This window comes from Kogia breviceps, chromosome 15, assembly GCF_026419965.1.
Source record: "Kogia breviceps isolate mKogBre1 chromosome 15, mKogBre1 haplotype 1, whole genome shotgun sequence".
NCBI classification, from domain to species: Eukaryota; Metazoa; Chordata; class Mammalia; order Artiodactyla; family Physeteridae; genus Kogia; species Kogia breviceps.
This window is the reverse complement of record NC_081324.1, coordinates 40,974,678-40,995,109: the sequence shown is the minus strand read 5'-3', so window position 1 is coordinate 40,995,109 and position 20,432 is coordinate 40,974,678. Positions and strand designations below refer to the sequence as shown.

The following is a 20,432-nucleotide window of genomic DNA, read 5'->3' as shown; positions in this document are numbered from 1 at the left end:
GGACTACACGTTAAAGTGTCCAGTATATACACTCAGATTCTCACTCAATGTCCATAAAATATTCTTTCACCCACTTTGAACTTCTTAATTTTATTCTAGAGTGATACAAATGAAGTTTGACTAGAGTCCTTTTTCCCCCATAGAGGACTATTGCTGAAGCCCGTTCAGGCTCTGCATGTTTCCTGCTATTCAAATAGATATTACATTCATAGTCTTTATTTAGGATATAGCTCTTGGGGAGAATAGACTGGAAAGAAATGAATTTTGAATAAGGGAAAAGAGAAAAACCAGCAGGGGAGAAATAGAAAGCTTTTCTTTTCATAGATAGTAGCAATAAATAGGCTATGGAAATAAAAATTTAAATTTTGGGTTATAAGAGATAGAGGTTAAAGGAAAGAAAAGTTTGCTGAACTGTATATATTTTTAAATTTATGCAATTAATATCTTCCTAAATCAAAGCATTCTTATCAAAATATTAAGAAAATATTGGCTTCTCATTTTCTCAGAATTTTTATTGCAAAACATATATCCTCTTTAACATTTTAATTTTTTGACTCCTTTTCAACTTGATATCCTTTGCTGTGGTTAATTTCCAATTAGCTCCTTCTGTATTTATTCAAAACCAGAGTTAGATAGATTCTTCTTCCTTATTAGCATCACTTCTCTGTACACTTCTGTATCATTTTTCTATATATGCTTCTAGATCAAAAAGAAAAGAAACACCCATTCATAGGTTTATTGACAGAACTTGCTATGTAACAAAGTTGGGGGACTCCATATCTCCGTAGAAGTGTACACTCAGAGAGTGGGTCAGCCATTGTTAAGAAATTTGAAGATAGGGAATTCCCTGGCAGACCAGTGGTTAAGACTCCCAGCTTTCACTGCTGAGGGCACAGGTTCAATCCTGTGTCAGGGAACTAGGATCCTGCAAGCCGTGGTGTGGCCCAAAAAAAAGAAAAAAAGAAATTTGAAGATAAAATTCTTGTACTGGAGGAACACTGAACTTTATGACCTTTGTTGGCCTCTCTAGCTTAATATGCTGTGATTCTACCCAAAGATCCTGGTATAGAGACAGTGATCCCTGTTCATTTTGTCATAGCCTGTGACAGCACGTGGGAAGCATATGTACAAATATTTCCTCACCACCTCAGATTTTGAACTTATGACCCCGGAACTTTCAATTTGATAGGAATTGCAAAATTAAGTCAACAGAAGTAAGTGCCTGCTTTGAATGGCTAATGCATCATCATCATCTAAAACTGTTTATAAATGTTCACGTTTGGCAGCAAGCGAAATACAGTAACATGTTAATTAAAGGGCCTATGCTCCAAGAAGGCACTTTCTAAAACAATCACAATATCAGCATAAACAAAACTTACAAATCAGAAAACATGAAAATACTTAAACAGTACAATGAAAAGACCTCTAAAGGGAATACTGATTGGCTCTTTAGGCTGCCCTTTAAAAACACTTAATTTATACCCAGTCTTGATAAAATAGTTACCAAATACAAAAAGAAACCTGTTTAAGAAATGTACCCCCATGGCACATTAACTGTGCTCCAGTGTAACCCATGAATTACTGAGCCCTGTATTGTGGTTAGTTGTTTTTATTTTATGCTTGTCTCTATACATTGTAGAGACACTCCATGAAAGCTCATTTTGTTTCATAGGAACCGTTAGATTAGTGTGAGTTTTCATTGACTTGAGTCTTATTCATTCGTACCCTCTAATAGCTACAATCCTTTTAAGAGCTTATTCCAACACAGCTAGACCAAGTGTTACAAAGAAATAAGGAAAACCTATCAACCTTGAAACAGCACAACATCCCAGACCCATGTTTTTGGGGGGATATGCTTTGGCAATAAACATTCTACAAAGAGGATCAGCCCCTCTTGACAGCTCAGGGTATTCCTTGTTTTGTATGGTTTGTTCAGACGTATTAAATATTCCGGGAGAACCAACTACAACATTTTAATTTTTCTTTAATATAATGAAAAATGATATGAATTCTGGGATACCACTGGCTAAGACACTGGGGGAGAGGCCAGCAGACATGAATTGCAGATGTAAAGTTATATTTAGGGAACACTTCAGTTGTATTAAATACAAACAAGCCTGAGGATCGTGACTCACCAGGTGATTTTATATTGCAGGTAATTCCAGTGGAAAAGCTCGTGAAAGGGCGTTTCCAGGACAACCTGGATTTTATTCAGTGGTTTAAGAAGTTCTATGATGCTAACTACGATGGCAAGGAGTATGACCCCGTAGAAGCACGACAAGGGCAAGATGCAATTCCTCCTCCTGACCCCGGCGAACAGATCTTCAACCTGCCCAAGAAGTCTCACCATGCAAACTCCCCAACAGCAGGTACCGTAACAATGAAATCCTAGAGTCACTTGCACAGGCCCTCCTGCACTGCACTGTGAACCGATTTACACTTTTAAATATGGATCGTCATCTATCATCCTTCAGAGAAAATTCATGAAATAGCCATCCTGTCTCCTGTGTGGGCAGTGCCAGTTTCTATGTGACAACATTCAGCAAGACCTCACTTAGCCAACTTCATCCAAAAGTGAAGTCACTGAGGATAAATACCTAGAACTTTAAAAAATGTTTTAACTGTTTTGGAGAAAAGTCTTTCTAAAATATATTACAAACATTCTTGCCTAAAAAACAGACTTTGCCGAGCAGAATGTGTTCTTGTCCAATGAGGGTCATTATTATAAACATCGGCTGTGATACTGGAGAGTTAAACGATGAAATCCTCGGAAACCATGTGTTTCCATCCTGAGAACCAGTGTTCACACTTGTTAAGTCAACAGCCTTTATTCTGTAAGAATGCAAATTCCTTAGTTATGCCCAACTTCCAATGAGAATTATTAGAAATGATTATAACAAGACTGATACTAAACTGTGTGGACATGTGTCTGCAAGTCAAGGAAGTGTCGGCTAGAGGTAAACATTGGTGAGTCTTCCATATCCAGGTCATTGAAGCTGGAAGTGAGTCCCCAGTGAGAAGGGGAGAGAGTCCCTTAGGAACTCAAACATTTAATGTTTGGGTAGAAAAGGAAGGGCTTACATAGGAGCAGGGAAGACACCAGAAAGATTGAAAGAAACGAAGGAATGACGTGTCAGGGAAATAGAAGGAAGGGAGCAGAACGGTCACCGGTGTCTCAGTCTCCTGAGGAGTCAAGTACAATGAGGACTGGAAGGGTCCTTTGGGGTCATTCAGTGGAGTGATGGGTCCAGGAGGGGACTGAGGAATTGGAGAAAGGAAACTGAGACAGCATAAAAATCCAACTTCAAAGCCATAGAATAAATAAGCTTAAACACAATAAATGAGGCACAGATCTTTGGGAATACATACATTTAAGGGGCAAGAGGAAAAAGGAAGCTGAGAAAAGGAGGAACATCAGAGGAAAAACCAGCTCAACATCAGAGAACAAACAGTAGGACATTTTTAGAAAGAAGGATCACCAACAGCACTGAGTATTAATTGTTGGAGAGATCAGATAGGATGAAGCCCGAAAATAGGCCAAAGAAAGAAATCTGGCTCCTAGGAGGTGATTAATAGTTCTTTAGAGAATTGGTCTGTAGAAATGCTGAATCCATACACCTAGATTGCAGCGGCTTATTAACAAGGGCATGACACACAAACGTGAAAGTGATGTGAGAGGAGATTCCACCTTCACCAAACCAGGAAAATAAGTGGAGGAAATAAAAACATTTTGTTGGTGTCGGGAAAACGCTGGCAGTTGCTTTAGGAAGTAAGACTGGGGAGAGAATGGTAGTGTCCTCGATTTGATTTTGTTTGCTTTTAGGACACGGCACAAGGAGCAGGTTTGTAAGGTGGGAGAAAGGTCCGTGAGAAGGAATAATAGGAAAAAGGAGGGGAAACTGGTGGAACAATGACCCTGAGGCTGGAGGGGAAAAATGGAGTCAAGGGCATCGAAAGAGGTTTGGCGAGGAAAGGGAATGTTTACCTTTTTCAGGACAGAAGCGCTGGGAAGAGTTTGGGTAAAAATGAAGCGACAGGGAGTTTGGGGAACAACAGTTGATGGCAGTTCAAACTGGCCTTCAGCTTTTGTCAGAAAGTGTCATTACTCGAGGACCAGGATAGAGAAGGGGAGTGGTGTATCTCCTTCAGAGCTGGGGAGACACAGGCCGGTGGAGTTGGGGGACAAGAAGGTACGAAAACCAAGAGCGGTTGGTAGCTCTCACCCCAAGCTCTTTTTCTGCAGCTGCTAATGACGTACAGATTCATCTTGAAACTCAGCTGCTACTTTTTCAAGTTTTCAGCAGTGGAACCGGACAGGCCTCAGGACATTTTTCTTCTACAGTCATAACGTGTCCTTAAATTGGCACCAACCATTCTAACCCCATCCCGCCCCCAAACAGAACTGTCATTATGCTGCCTTGGCCTCATTTGCAAGGAATTCCCTCATCTGTCTTTCACAAAAGCCACAGAGACACTTGTGCCATTTTGATAGAATGTCCATGAACCTGGAAAAGAAATACATTGTTTCCAGAGTTTAACTTCTCTGCTGACAAAGCTCAGGAAACACATTAAAGTCAGCAGATCAGAAAGTTGGTTTTTAATGTTCTGGAAGACAGTATTGCCAAGGCTCGTGTTCCTGATCCCTTGACCATGTTTACCTCTTTGGTCTTAATCAAGGAGGAAGGATATTTCCAGAAGTCAGACCAGTCATACTGTTTTTCATGAGACATGTTCTGACTCTTGGACATGGTGGGGTAGTAAAACTATACTGAAAAAATTATAGCAAGGTATACATCACATGTAGAACATTGTTTTAAAAGCTATAATAGGAGAAAGGCTCCTATAAATACAATGAGACCTCATTTTTTTCTAGGGGTCATGTATCCAACTCTTGGGAAAGCAGCCGAGAAAGTGTAAGCCAAAACGTCTTCTAAAAGTCAGAATAGGTGTTGTAAAATCTGTGCTATAAAATTCATACACTTTACTCTTTCCACAAGGGAGAGTTCCTAGAATACTTACCCAGAGGCTATTTGCTCGCTCTTTTATATATATTTATTTATCTTAAAATTGACTTCTAATTGATATACCACATTATATTAGTCTCAGGTGTACAACATAGTGATTTGGCATTTGTACACATTGCAAAATGATCACCACAATGATTCTAGTTACCATCTGTACCATACAAAGTTAATACGATATTATTGACTATATTCCCCATGCTGTACTTTACACCCACATGACTTATTTATTTTATAACTGGAAATTTGTACTTCTCGACCCCCCTTTATTTGCTCTTTCTTGACTTGGATATAATTATAACAAACATGGGGATATGGTTTCTCAGCATGTATCTTATTAAGGCAGGAGTATATTGATAGCACTACAAAGTGTGAACATCAGTAAAAGAAGAGCCAAAAAGTCTTAATGAAACCTTATAAATAGTCCAGCAGCCTGAGATCTCTGTTGCTGAATCAAAGAGCTCCGTGTCTCTCAGTAGCCCTCAAGATCTGTATGACACCAGCATGCACTAATCGATACACTCAGAGTTCCCTTCTAATTCTTAAGATTTTAATTTTCGATTTATAATCATCTCTCCCATGAACTATTTTACAGTCTCTAAACTAGCCTCTCTGCCTCTGGTCTGAAACCATTCAAGACCATCCTCGTCGTACATATAAGTCTGATTGTGTCCATCCAAAATTTAAGACAAATTGAAGTGCTTGATGAGGTGAGGGTCAGCTGTCTGGGAAATTCACATATCTATGCCAGTCATCTCCCAGTGATGCCAGGTCAGTAGCACTCAGCAGTAATTTCTGTGCCGAACTCTAGGCCTTGGTCGTTTCTTAATCACCTGTATTAGTGGAAACAAGCAACTTCTGGTGTAATCAAAAACAGGAGATGGTCTTTAATTATTTTTTCATTTTGGCTTTGGGATATTTGGTTCATTTTGCAGTGGCTTTTTATCTCTCTCCAAATATATCCTTAAACTAATATTAAAAGTAATTTGCATGTCCTGACTATAAAACGTGCTAGATTTTTCTGCCATTTCAGTATAGACACCAGTATTCTGTGGATTCAGAGAAGCCAGAGAACCCGTTGGTGTCTGTGGGTATTTGGGTGACTTACCTGGGCCGTAACAAGCTTCAGCATGAGCAGAGGCTGTCGCTAAGGGTGGATGGCTGCCTGGCAAGTCTTATTCTATCTACATCCTGAGGAATTGCATCTTGAATTGCTTTTGATCTACCAAAAAGGAGCATATGTTAAAATATACATTTTCCTAATGACAGATATCTGTCAAGTGCATATGTCATCGTGAGTCATGATGTTTATAAATGTATTGCTATGAGCCATATCTGCAACTCGAGATAGCTGTCAGCGGGATCAGTTTTTATGTGTGAACACTTAATTAAACTTAAAACGAAATTTGAGGTTGCGGTTCCTATAGCAACCACAACTTAGACATGTTGCAAATCCACATATATTAATGCATTTAAGTCAAACTCCCATATACAAATATAGTGTGATGGATTTAGAGTTGCTATGGAAATTGATTCTGAGCTTTCTCTTTTCCTTAGGGACTTTCCTTTAGCCATTGCAGCCTCAAAATAAGATTAGTAGAAATACTAGAAAAAGGATTTCAAAAAGGAAGCAACCTAAGAAGTAGAATAGAATAGAATAAAGCATTTGAATGATCATAATTAAATTCCTAAATGGAGATTTAAATAAATCCTAACAGCGACTTTCAAAAACTGTATTGAGTATTTGAATACTCTCACTCTTAATTATGTTTAATTTTGGGTTCTCTAAGGCTATTCATACAACCTTAGCAAAGTGATTATGTTTATTGATTTTATGTGTTTACCAGTGTTTGCATATTCTTTGAGTACCTGTAATCTAAGTAAGCATCGCCTGTCACCTTTGGGGAAAGAAGAGTTGCTTTTACTTTCCCCAAAAGTTTGGGGTTATTGGGGGGTTTTTTTAGGAGAAGCAATGCAGTGTAGCAGTTTATAGTGGTTTTCTTTATCCTTGTTCTGATCTTGATTTTCTGGCCCAGAGTGTGGTCTCCCTTGGTCAGTGTCACTTGAAAAGAAGGTGTATTCTGCAGTTGTTGGTCGTATGGTGTTTTAGAAATATCAGCATCAAGGTAGTGGATGGTGTTGCTCAGATAATCTGTGTTTTTACTGATTTGTTGTTGTTGTCTCGTTCTAACAACTGATGCAAAGAGAGTGTTAACATTTATTGTGGAATTACCGGTTTGTCCATTTAATTCTCTCAATTTTTGTTTCCTGTATTTAGGGCTCTGTTGTTAGATGCGTAGATATTTCTGATTGTTGAGTCATGCTGATGAATTGACCTTTGTATTTTATAAGGCTTCCCTCTTTATCTTTGGTAATACTCTTTGTCTTGAAGTCTATTTTATCTAATATTAATATAGCCACTCCAGCTTTCTTATGCTTACTGTTTGCGTGGTGTATCTTTCTCCATAATAGGTACATTTCCACCTATCTTTGTCTTTATATTTAAAGTGTGTCTCTTATAAACAGCATGTAATTGGGTCTTGCATTTTTTATTCATTCTGATAATCTCTGGACATTGGAGCGTACAGTCCAGTGTTAATGTAATTATTGATTTGGTTGGATTTAGATCTATCATTTGTTTTCTGCTTGTCCCCTTTGTTTTTCTGTTTCTCTTTTCCTGTTGTCTTCTGAATTTTAAAAATATATTTTAGCATTCCATCTTAATTTATCCATTGCCTTTTTAACGGTACCACTTTGCATTAAATTTTTTCAGTGGCTGTTCTAACGATTACCGTATATATTCTTACCTTTTCACAGTGTACTTAATATTTCATGTAAAATGTGGAACCCTGGCAACCCTTCCCTCCACTGTCCTTTGTTTTGGCTGTCATATGTATTACATTATAAACCCCACAAGACAGTGTTATAACTTTTGTTTTAAATGAACACTGTCTGATATTGTGGCTTTTGAACACTTGAAGTGTGCTTATTCTGCATTGAAATGTGCTGCAAGTATACAATGCATGCTGAATTTAGAAGACTTGGTATGGGAAAAAATATAAAACTAGTTAATAATTTTTATATTGATTACACTTAGAAATTATAATTTGCAAATATTATATATATTTTGCATATATATATTAAAATTAATCTCTGGCTTCCCTGGTGGCTCAGTGGTTGAGAATCTGCCTGCTAATGCAGGAGACAAGGGTTCGAGCCCTGGTCTGGGAAGATCCCACATGCCGCGGAGCAACTAGGCCCATGAGCCACAACTACTGAGCCTGCACGTCTAGAGCCTGTGCTCCGCAACAGGAGAGGCCATGATAGTGAGAGGCCCACGCACTGCGATGGAAGAGTGGCCCCCGTTTGCCACAACTAGAGAAAGCCCTCGCACAGAAACGAAGACCCAACACAGCCAAAAATATAAATAAATAAATACATAAATTTAAAAATAAATAAATAAATAAATACTCCTGTTCTCTGTCTTAAAGAAAAAAACTGAAAAAAAAATTAATCTCGATTTTTTTAATGTGGCTACTAGAAAATGTTTACTTACATGGTTCCCATTATATTTCTATTAGGCAATGCTGCTTTAAATAGTCATATGAATTTTAAAAATATTAAGAGAAAAAACTTATTTATTTTTCATATTTTTACCATTTCCAGTGTTCTTCATTCATTCCTGAACATCTGAGTTCCCTACTAATTTAATTTCTCTTGAGACTGAATAACTTTCTTCAGCATTTCTTGTAGAGCAGGTGCAATGGCAATAAATTCTTTTAGTTTTCCTTTTTCTATGAATGTTTTTATTTCACCTTCATTCTTTTTTTTTTAAACTTCTGTGCATCAAAGTACACTTTTTTAAAAATTTATTATTTATTTATTTATTTATGGCTGCATTGGGTCTTCATTGCTGTGTGCGGGCTTTCTCTAGTTGCGGTGAGCGGGGGCTACTCTTCGTTGCAATGCACGGGCCTCTCATTGCAGTGGCTTCTCTTGTTGCAGAGCACGGGCTCTAGGTGCACGGCCTTCAGTAGTTGTGGCTCACAGGCTCTAGAGTGCAGGCTCAGCAGTTGTGAGGCACAGGCTTAGTTGCTCCGTGGCATGTGGGCTCTTCCCGGACCAGGGCTTGAACCTGTGTCACCTGCATTGGCAGGTGGATTCTTAACCATTGTGCCACCAGGGAAGCCCTCACCTTCATTCTTAAAGACAATTTTCGTAAAGAATTCAGACTGATCTTTTGTTCCTCCCTCCCTCCCGTTAAAGATGTCTTTCCACTATCTGTGACCTCTAAAAATAAGAAATGCATACTCATTCTAATCACCCATTTAATGATAAGTTGTTTTTCTCTGGATGCAGTCAAGACTCTTTATCTGTGGGTTTCAGTAGTGTGACTATGATGTTCTCTTTGAACTTATCTTGTTTTGGAGTTCATTAGACTTCTTAAATCTATAAGTTTATGTCTTTTACCACATTTGGGAGATTTTCAGCCATTATTTTTTCAAATTTTTTTTCAGCTCCATTCTCTGTATCGTATTTTTCTGGGACTTCATTTTTGCATATGTTAGAGCTTTTGAAATTATCCCTCAGGTCCCTGAGGCTCATTTTTTTCCAGTATTCTCTCTATTCTTTTTTTTTTTTTTTTTTTTTTTTTTTTTTTGCGGTATGCGGGCCTCTCACTGCTGTGGCCTCTCCCGTTGCGGAGCACAGGCTCCGGACGCGCAGGCCCAGCGGCCATGGCTCACGGGCTTAGTTGCTCCGCGGCATGTGGGATCTTCCCGGACCAGGGCACGAACCCGTGTCCCCTGCATCGGCAGGCGGATTCTCAACCACTGCGCCACCAGGGAAGCCCTCTCTCTATTCTTTAGATGGTTTCTATTAATGTATCTTCAAGTTAGCCCTCTTCTTCCTCTGTCATCTACATTCTACTGCTGAGCATTTTTAAAATTTCAACTATTTTTTTTCAGTTTTAATTTTTTTTCTTTCTCTCTTGAGATTGCCTATCTTTCATTTATTATGAGCATACTTTAACTGACTGGGAATGGTTATGATAGCTGCTTTAAAGTTCTTGTCTGCTAATTCCACCATTTCCTGACTCTTTATATGTTGAGTAATTTTGGATTGTGTCCTAGACATTGTGATGTTATATTATGGAGACTCTGGATTTTGTTATATTACTCTGCAGAGTGTTGATGTTTCTGATGTAACAGGTATTAACTCAGAGTCCAAGTAAAAAGTACTCAAAAAGTTATATTTCACTCAAGGGTTCTAACCTTGGCCTCAAGCCTGTACCATTATACAAGACCTTTTTCCTTATTATTGCCAAGATGCAAGTCTTCATTTATCTTTTGAGAAACTCCACCCTTTAAACATAAATGTTAGTCTCACCCCAAAGCTGTCATTTACTCTAAGAAATGAATATTTCCCATGTCTTCTCTTCAGACTAAAGCAGTCCATAATGGCATTTACTTTCCAGAACCCCGTTAGGATAGGCACAGGCAGCGCCATCTTTCTTGTCCCTTCATGATCTCTTCATCAAGAGAAGTCAGGCCTATTTATTCTTACAACTTGCCAGTGTGTATCTGCCTGGTACTGCTGTCTCACAGTCCCCAGTCACCTAACCACATACTGTACTATCCCTATACCTACTTACTTCAAGGATCAAATGTCAATTTTAAAAGATCATGCAATATCAACTCATAACAAGGAAGAAATGCATTTTTCTCACCAGTCCCATAATTAACAAGACTTTTCAAATAGGTGTTAGCACTTCTCCTTATTATCTGAACAATGTATCTTTCACTCAGTCCCTGCCCTATATCAGCATTGCATGCCCTTGGCCTGTTCATGTTGAGAAACCATCCCATTGCTAAGCTGCATACCAGTTAATGGCTACTCCCTTAGCTACAAGTAGGCCCGGACAAAATGGGAAAAAAATATAATGGTCCAATTAATTAAATTCTTAGACGACTTTCCCTACTCCCTGGAAGGAGAGGAGGGGTATTGGTGGTTTTGTTCCTCCAGTTACATATCTGTCATATGTGAAATATATAAGATAGGCGTTGGGATATTTTTTCTCCTCAAAGAATAATTAAAACTGCATTTCCCTATCTATAATACTGATCAAACCACAGCATAAAATATGAGCGGTGCTCTGCCTTGCCAGGATACTGAATATCTATGAGTTTGGAATATTGGGCACAGAGAGGAGCAAAGAGTCATGAAGAATTCAGGAGCTTCAGATAGGAATCTTCTGGCAGTGCCTGTGTAAGAGGCCAAGGGCTTCTTCCAAGGAAGAGCTGTGCATTCTTCATTTCCATCGCAATGTGTTTGCTTAAGGAAACAGCACCTTTGACAGACAATTTACTAATTCAGTTTATAATTTTTAATTGTTTTGGCTTTGGGGGATCAAAATATGTCACAGTTTTGGGTTTTTTTAAACCGGAATTTTTTCAGGCTTAGAGATCAAAACCTACAAAATGTTGTGGTGTTATTATTGTGTAACTCTCAAAATCTAAATCTAATATGGATAGCATTTTTAATGGAAGTTAGGGAAAAGGAAAACATTTAAAATGTAGAGGGAGTCATCAAATATAGAGGGAGTAAGTATTGAATGCATACTAAGTGCCAGCTATTGTTCTAAACACTTAACCTGTATTAGCTCAGTTTAGCTTCACAACAATCCTAAATGGTAGATAGTTCCCATTACACCCCTATTTAGAGTTGAGGAAACTGAGGCACAGAGAGGTTCAGCAACTTGTCAGAGTCACACACTGGAAATAGGGAACCCTGTGATTCCAGAGCCCAATGCTCTTTAACCATTATATTATTATATTGCCCCTCTCAAATATCACGGATATGGTCTTGCGTTACGTTCTTATCTGCTCCCCACATTATACTGAACCGCAGTAAATTTTCACAAACGAAATTCAAATTGCATACTGAATGGAGGAATAAAAGACCCTCCAGTGTTGTAAAGCAGGGGTCCCCAACCCCCGGGCCACAGACTGGTAGCAGTCCGTGGCCTGTTCGGAACTGGGCCGCACAGCAGGAGGTGAGTGGCAGGCGAGTGAAGCTTCATCTGCTGCTCCCCATTGCTCCGCAATGTCACATTACCGCTGAACCATCCCCCCCTCCCCCAGTCCATGGAAAAATTGTCTTCCACGAAACCAGTCCCTGGTGCCAAAAAAGTTGGCGGCCGCTTGAAAACTTGGCTTGAAACAGAGCACATGCTGTTCTATTCAAATGGCATTTATTTTTTTAAAGAGCAATAATTTTTATTTATTTTTTATTTTTAAGGGTTTTTTTTAAAAAATTAATTAATTTATTTATTTATTTATTGGCTGTGTTGGGTCTTTGTTGCTGCACATGGGCTTTCTCTAGTTGCAGCGAACGGGGGCTACTCTTCGTTGTGGTGCACGGGCTTCTCATTTCAGTGGCTTCTCTTGTTGCAGAGCATGGGCTGTAGGCACACCGGCTTCAGTAGTTATAGCTCGCAGGCTCTAGAGCACAGGCTCAGTAGTTGTGGAGCACGGGCTTAGTTGCTCCACAGCATGTGGGATCTTCCCGGACCAGGGATCAAACCCGTGTCCCTTGTATTGACAGGCAGATTCTTAACCACTGCGTCACCAGGGAAGTCCCAAGAGCAATCATTTTTAAATGTTCAAAAACATTCCCATCATCCTTGCAACAGGCTCTTGGGTGAGAGTCACTATATTTTATATATGTTTGTAAATGCAGGAAACGTTAAGCCACTTGTTCCAGGCCTCTTATCAGCCCCGAAGTAGAAATGTGTATAAGGCCCAGAAAACTGAGCTCTAGGTTAGTGGGATTACTTATCTCTGATTTCTTAATCCTTCAATTCAGATAATTCTCTGAGTAGATGGTCTGAGTGATTACAAGGTGAAGAGTAAGTGCTTCAGGCAAAACTGGCCCGAATTTCAGCATGTCATACTCTGTGCCCTCGCAGCGGACTTTGCAGAAGAGGGTAAGGGCCTCCATTGTTGCCCCAGCTGCATCTGGGAAGCAAACCATCCTAGCCCCCTTTTAAATAATGCTGGGTCCTTTCATAACCAGCACTGGGTCCTTCTTATATAGGTGCTCCCTCTACATGCTGAAATATTAATCAGTTCTGCAAATCAACTGCACGTGTTCCTGTGATGGATCGTTCCTTTTCTCTCCATAGATATCATAACTTGGCATTTAGCTTCTCAGCCTCACAATAAAACTGGTCAAACCTCAAAAGGCCATGACTTACCATTTATTTCAGTTTCCATGGGCAGAACATCACAGATCACCAGTGAGCCTATTTTTCTTTATCATTGGTGCCTTTTTTTGTCCCTTGGTATGTTGGGCAGGAATAGAAAATCGTTTTGACCTGAAGAATTTTCTATACGCCCTTTGAATTGGGTTCCATATGAGGGGAGTCACATGCCATCACCCTTCCCATATTCTGTTGGTTAGAAGCAAGCCACGGGTCCCACCCACATTCCAGGGGAGAGGGCTGCACAAAGGTGGGAATAGCAGGAGGTGAAGATCACTGTGGAGGAGTCACCTTCAGTTCTGTAGTCACAGAAGTTTACAGTTTACTGTGGGGGCTCTGCGGAGTCACTGAAAGGTTTTTTTTTTTTTTTTTTTTTTTTTTTTTTTTGCGGTATGCGGGCCTCTCACTGTTGTGGCCTCTCCCGTTGCGGAGCACAGGCTCCGGACGCGCAGGCCTAGTGGCCATGGCTCACGGGCCCAGCCGCTCCCGGACCAGGGCACGAACCCGTGTCTCCTGCATCGGCAGGCAGATTCTCAACCGCTGCGCCACCAGGGAAGCCCCACTGAAAGGTTTTTTTTTTTTTTTTTTTTGTGGTACGCGGGCCTCTCACTGTCGTGGCCTCTCCCGTTGCGGAGCACAGGCTCCGGACGCGCAGGCCCAGCGGCCATGGCTCACGGGCCCAGCCGCTCCGCGGCATGTGGGATCTTCCCGGACCAGGGCACGAACCCATGACCCCTGCATCAGCAGGCGGATTCTCAACCACTGCGCCACCAGGGAAGCCCCCCCACTGAAAGGTTTTAAGTACAACAGCTAAGAAGCTGTTGCAGCCAAACATGTAGGAGTGGAGGGTGGCCTGAATAAAGGTCATGGCCATGTGGGTTATAGAGACTTTTAAGCAGGTTTAGTCAACAAAACTTGATGGTGAATGGGATATGAGAGCTGAAGGACAGGGGAAGCCAAGGATAAATGATGCACAAGTTTCTGGCTTGGTCATTGGTTGGGGGAAGCAGAAAACCTGGAGTGGGAGCCAACTGGAGTAGAGTAGAGTGGATTCGAGCGGGGGCTCAGCTCTGGTTCTCACCTCCCTGAGCTCCAGCTGCTCTGTGGCCTCAGACTGTCTCTCTTTGCAAGGGAGTCCCGGTGAGGTAGTGTTCATGGAGGACCGCAGACTTCCCACCATTAGCAAAACAACCTAAAACACTTGGTCTTGCCAGTGGAATCAGCAGGACTCTGAACATCGTAAAGGAACTAAATGGTCGTGTTCCCCTGAAATGGCCGTCTTAGTTTGCAAGCTTTTTGCTTAAATGACTGATGTGCGCCAGGAATGTGTGGCACAGTGGTGGTGTTGTCATGGTGATGCCTGTGTGTCTTTATTCTCAGCAGGCTGTCTCGGTTTGTTGGACTCTTTCAATCACCAGCTTTCCTTACTGCTACAGCAAACAGGCAAGGGAGCGTTCCCTTCAATTATTGTGGGGATTCTGGTGCATCTTGTTTTTACGGGGGTGAGGGAACCTCACCGTTTCTAGAGAAAAATTGCTCTGAGAACAATTTAAAAACAAGAATTTGAACTGAGATAGTAATTGTTTGGCACCTAATGGCGTTTCAAAGCACACTTAATTCTCTACCAGGGTGTGAGAGGTGTGAAAAGTCAGCTTATCGAAAGAAATATATACCACGTTCAAATAACTTCTTACACATCAGAATTTTTAATATTTGAGCTAATTTTAAGATGAGGAGTTCTTTCCTGCATTTGTTTTTTTCCCCTCTGAAAAATTCTCCGAAACCAGAGTGACTCAAGCAGAGCCTGGAAAATATTGGAGAATCACATGATGGCTAAAAATAAGCACATCATCTCCAGCAGGGACAGTAACCAGGGCAGAAGTAACTCAGTTCTTGAATGCTCACACTGGCTGGACATGCTCGGCTGAGTCAGGCCCACTCGCCTATCTCAGTGGCCACCGGTCAGGGAAGCCTCCGGCCCTGGGGCTCTGGGCCCTGGCTGTCGGCGTTGCTCCCTGGCATATTTTCTCAGGGCAGAGCCGGTCAGCACGCTGTGTGATGACCCCGAGCTGGGAGTAGGCTGGGAGGGACACCGGCTGACTCATAGCTCTTGTCACCGCCTCGTCCTCCTTCAACCGTCCCCTTGGAACCAAGAGCAGATGCTATAGATCCCAGAATGTCTCTTAGTTGCTGTTGATGTTGCACAACTTAAGTTGTGATAAATGGCTGGATATTTGGTGCCTGTTCGATAGGGCATATTGTAGGGTTTTCTAAACTGTAACATTGTAAATGCTTTCCCCAAACCAGAACTCATCTTGAGCACTCACTGCTCATCCCCATGGGAATAACTGCAGTCGCCTCCCAGCTGGCAGAGGGGGCCTCCTAAAACCCCAGTCAGATCATGTCACTCTGCTCAGGACCCTGCCATGCCTGACCTTTTCCATCATAATGAAAGCCGGCCTCCAGCAGTAGCCCGTGAGGTCCTTGGTGACCCACGCCCTCCAGTATCTCTCAGACCTCCCCTCCTCCCGCGGCGCCCACGCGCCCTCTGCTCCAGCATCCAGACTGGCTGCCAAGCAGGTGAGGCCACACCTTGGCACTGGCGCTGGGCCTTTCCTCTGCCTGGAATATTCTGCTCCTGGCTATCCGGAAGGCCAGCTTCACCTCTCTCAGGTCTTTGCTCAGCTCTCACTTTCCCAACGAGGCCTTGAAGAAGTCAAGGTGACTCCTGCAAATGGCATGTCCCCTGCAGGGATCCTGGAAGTTGCAACTATGGAGCTGTTACAACACACGTCATCTTCTGTGAGGAGGGAGGCTGTGTGCTGGGGTGAGCCCCACGCGCGCCTGGTATGGATCTTGCCTCCTTGCATCCCTGCTGAGCTGCTGCACGACTGTCACCAAGGGGACTTGGGCTTTTTGACCCCTGTCCTTCTGGGTGGCCTCAGAAGGGTCTGGGTGGACCCTTCTGAGGGAGGGGTTTGCCACTGGAGGGGATTCACCCAGCCCTACCTGGCACTCCTTACCCCTGCCCTGCTCTACCTCTCTCTCCATGGCATTTACTTTCTAGATTATTATGTCACTTATTAATTTATTATTGTTATTGTTTATTATCTAATTCCCCTGTTAGAATGTAAATTCCACAAGGACCAGCGTCTTTTGTGTTTCATTCGGTGTTCTATCCCAAGTGCCTGTAGCTTGCCAGGTACACAGTAGGGGTGCAGTAAATACTTGCGGCAGGAATGAGTGAATTGGGGAAATTCCAGAAGGCGCACAGAGACTTGGTTTACAGTCCACCAATTCTCAAGACAGAGAGTGCGGGATGGGGGAACTGATGCCTGGGAGCCCACTGGTAGGTTATGGGTTAACCAGTTTTTATAAAGATTTTCCTTAAATAAAATGAATCTCATTTCCTTATTATTTCAGTAGTTTAGTTTTTATTTTGCTAGTGTCTAGAAATGGGAAACCCGTGTGCTTTCTCGTCATTAGTTGAATCAGGCCTCGTTTGCTGAGTAATAATGATCGGGTACACTTACTGTGTGCCAGGCTCTTGTGTAGGAACTTTCCATGTATTAACTCAGGTACTCTTCCCAGCTCTGGGAAGGAGGCACTGCTACTGACTCTAGAACATAAAGAAATCTGGGTGGCAGCAAAAATCACGCCACCGAGCAAGCAGCAGAGCCAGGATTACTACAAAGGCTGCAGGCTGCAGGGCACCCCCGCTCTTAACCACTGCCTCTCTTGGGGAAGACAAAGGACACCCAGTTCATACCAGGTCTTCATTCCCACAGGATTGATGTGGTTCAGTCTTGGCTGTGTGGAGCCCCTCCCCAAGCTGCTCAGAAGTAGAGCTGCCCACTTTTATAAGCTGACACCAAAGTGGCAAAAAGGAAGAGCCCAATTTTGCCAGTGGCTGCTCTGGTGGGACAGAAGACATAAGGGCTCTGAACTACTAATTTGAGAGTAAAAGAGCCACCCTCTTAATGATCTCATGAATCAGGGCATCCCAGAACCCCTGTTAAAGTTCCATTTGGACAGAACGCTGGCCTCTGAGGTGGGTTTTTTTTTTTTTTTTTTTTTTTTTTTTTCTCTCAGGGCAGAGCAGACTACAGAACCTACAAAGTGAAGGTATGGAGGCATTTTCGAAAGAAAGTGTGAGATCTTGAATTTGCAATGGTTAGGGTTGTGTGGGAGCTGTTAGTCATTCCACAGTGTGACAGCTCTGGTGTCAGTTTAGTCACTTAGGAAACCCTTTTTCTGTGCGGATTGTCTCTTCATCAGTCCAACCCCATACCCTCTCCCCCAGCAGTGGCCTAATTTACTTATTTATTTTAACCTGGTTCATATCTCAGTTAAACAATAAAACCTGTTTGCCAAGGTAAAGGAGATAAGGAAATGATATCAGATCCATCCACAAATGATTAATCAACGTAGGTACAAAGTATCTTCTGTCATGTTTCAGTTGTTCTGTGCGGTTTACGTTTGTTTTTATTGATATATAATTGACATATAACCTTATATTAGTTTCACAGTTTGCAAGGCAGAAATAGAGACACAGATGTAGAGAACAAACGTATGGACACCAAGGGGGGAAAGTGGGGGTGGGGGTGGTGGTGGCATGAACTGGGAGATTGGGATTGACATATATACACTAATATGTATAAAGTAGATAACTAATAAGAACCTGCTGTATAAAAAATAAATAAATTTAAAACAAAAAAATAATTAGTTTCAGGTGTACAATGATTCAATGTTTATATATATTGCAAAATGATCATCACAACAAATCTAGTTAACAACCATTACTACACAGTTACAGGTTAGTTTCTTCTTGTGATGAGAACTTTTAAGCTCTGTTCTCTTAGCAACTTTCGAATATGCAATACAGTATTATTAACTATATTATTACTATAACTGTGTAATGCCATGCTGCACATTACATCCCAGGACTTATTTATTTTATAACTGGAAGCTTTACCTTTTGATCCCCTTCACCCATTTCATCCCTCCCACTCCCCGCCATGGGCTTTTTGATTCAGTGGCGGGGGGGCTGCGGGGGGATGCTCTCAAAGTAGGGAAGAAGCTGGGGACGACCAGAAGTGTGGTTGCTTCCCGAGTGTGTGTGTGTTCTTAATGTCTCTGTGGTTCTTGTCAACAGTATTAATGTCATATTTTTAGCTCCTCTGTTTATGATTTTGGCAGAAAGAATACGGCAGATTATGTGAGAAGAATTTCTAAATTCCATCAGAGCCCTAGCTGCGAAGGATAAAGCCAAGTATAAAAAAGGATAAAGTGCTTTTATTTGCTTCATCGTTATGAATTCATTGGGCCTCATAGGCCCAAAATGTTGGCACATTTTCCATAAACATTAAGCAAGCTACTAATTATTGACATTAGACACAGCAGTGCTCTGGCTTCACTAAGGCAGTGAATCAGGCCACTCTTTGTATTTTACAACTATGGTTTAAAATGTTTTAGCATCATATTTATACCCCAGCTCCTGAAGGCATTAATTAAGACAACTGCTCAAAGACTAGCATTGTAAATCATGTCCATATCCAATGGGTAAAGTCAGAGAATTATAGGGACTTGCAAGGAATTTTTGTCTACTTTCCTCCGCTTCTGAAACTCCTTTTATATCTTGAAAGGGGAAATTAGCAGAGAGAGGGAAAAATGATTCTTATAAAACAGGACTACCACTAATTATATTTTCAGGACATCATCAAATGCAGCTTGACAGAAAACTTGAAATGTTTGATAGCTGCAAGAAAAAAAATCTATTATCTGTATTATTATTATTATTATTGCCAAAGTAGCTGTACTCCCTTTAAAAGCTATTATGTAAATGTTTTTTTGTGTAAGCATCATTGAGCAGAGAGGCATGGGAAGGCCCAGGAGTGAAATCACCAGTGGACTTGGAGGCATTTAGGGAAGCAGCTTTTGAGAACCTCAGTGTCTAAAGCCAGGATTAGACACTATAGAGGACACTATTGGGTCACTTCACAAAAATGGAATACGAATGTTAGTTTACATAAAAGTATTATATCAGTGTTAAATTTACTGACATTGATAACAGTACAGTTTTCTGATAACATCCTTATTATAGCAGCCCGGGTAAGTGAAAAAAGAATATCTGTCACCCCAGAAGCTGGACTCCTTAGGGTATGGTGTTTTGAAAGAAGGTAGCAAGGCTTGTAAAACAAATAAACAAAAACCTAGTTTTTAAATGGCTAATGAGCGTGATATAATGTAGGATATTGTCTATCATTATTTATTCTACTAAGTTAAACTATGAAATCATTAAACACAATGAACAAAGGTTGCATTTTCATCTTTATAAATTTTAGTATTTTAGCCTTAATCACGTGATAACTGTGAGTGGTCAATTACGTCCATATCAAATTGCAGCCTGTGAGGATTTAAAGAGCCCAGTTTACATTCTTTTGAAAATGAGCTTTGTGTGGTTTTTTAAAACTTTTAACCTCTAAGATACTAAGATCTCCCTATGTCTTTCCTGGTCTTTCATTTCTTTGCATTTATTCGTTAGAAGGTAGAAATGTACAGTTAACTTGGTGCTGACCTCTTGTATTCTCATTCATCAGACATGCATTTCCCTCGATTATCAGTTTCTTTCCAAACAACTTAATCAGAATTTCAAAACTCCTCTCATTTTAAATTTCAAATTCTAATTACTTAATTGAGCTATTAAATTTTTCAAATTTGTTTTCCCTCCTTTGTCCATATTCTGGGGGAAGAAGCTTTTCTTCTGTCCCCCGTGTGGGGAGCATAGGGGGTAGAGCGTGGACCAAACCCCCTCTTCTCCACTGTCCCCTCCCTGCCCTGCAGCAGGGGGGTGCCAGGTCTGACTCTCATTGCCTTCATCTTTCTCGTCTCAGAGACCCACAGCCTGCGTGCACGTGTTCCAGTTTGAAGGACCTGGGGCTCTGCACCCCAACTGACCTTTACAGGATCCATGAAACACAGATGCCACTTTAATGCCGAGACCCTGTGAACCACAGTAAAGTTGGACTCTGTCAGTAGCAAGAGATGTGTTTCTTCAGGAAAAAGCTGGAACTGGGACAGCGTTAGTAACTGCAGCAGCTCTGGCCTCTCTGCCATGAGCCACCCGGCATCTCCCCTGACCCCATTTC

General features: G+C 41.3%; 1 protein-coding gene across 4 annotated transcripts in view; it reads left to right on the top strand.

The window, feature by feature from the left end:
* MAPRE2 (microtubule associated protein RP/EB family member 2) overlaps positions 1-20,432 on the top strand; it is a 166,268-nt gene that overhangs the window by 126,162 nt on the left and 19,674 nt on the right. For all 4 annotated transcript variants that reach the window (XM_059041389.2, XM_067015290.1, XM_059041388.2 and 1 more), the window contains one exon: positions 2,156-2,369. In XM_059041389.2, the coding sequence (XP_058897372.1) occupies positions 2,156-2,369 (214 nt within the window). The remainder of the gene's footprint in view (positions 1-2,155; positions 2,370-20,432) is intronic.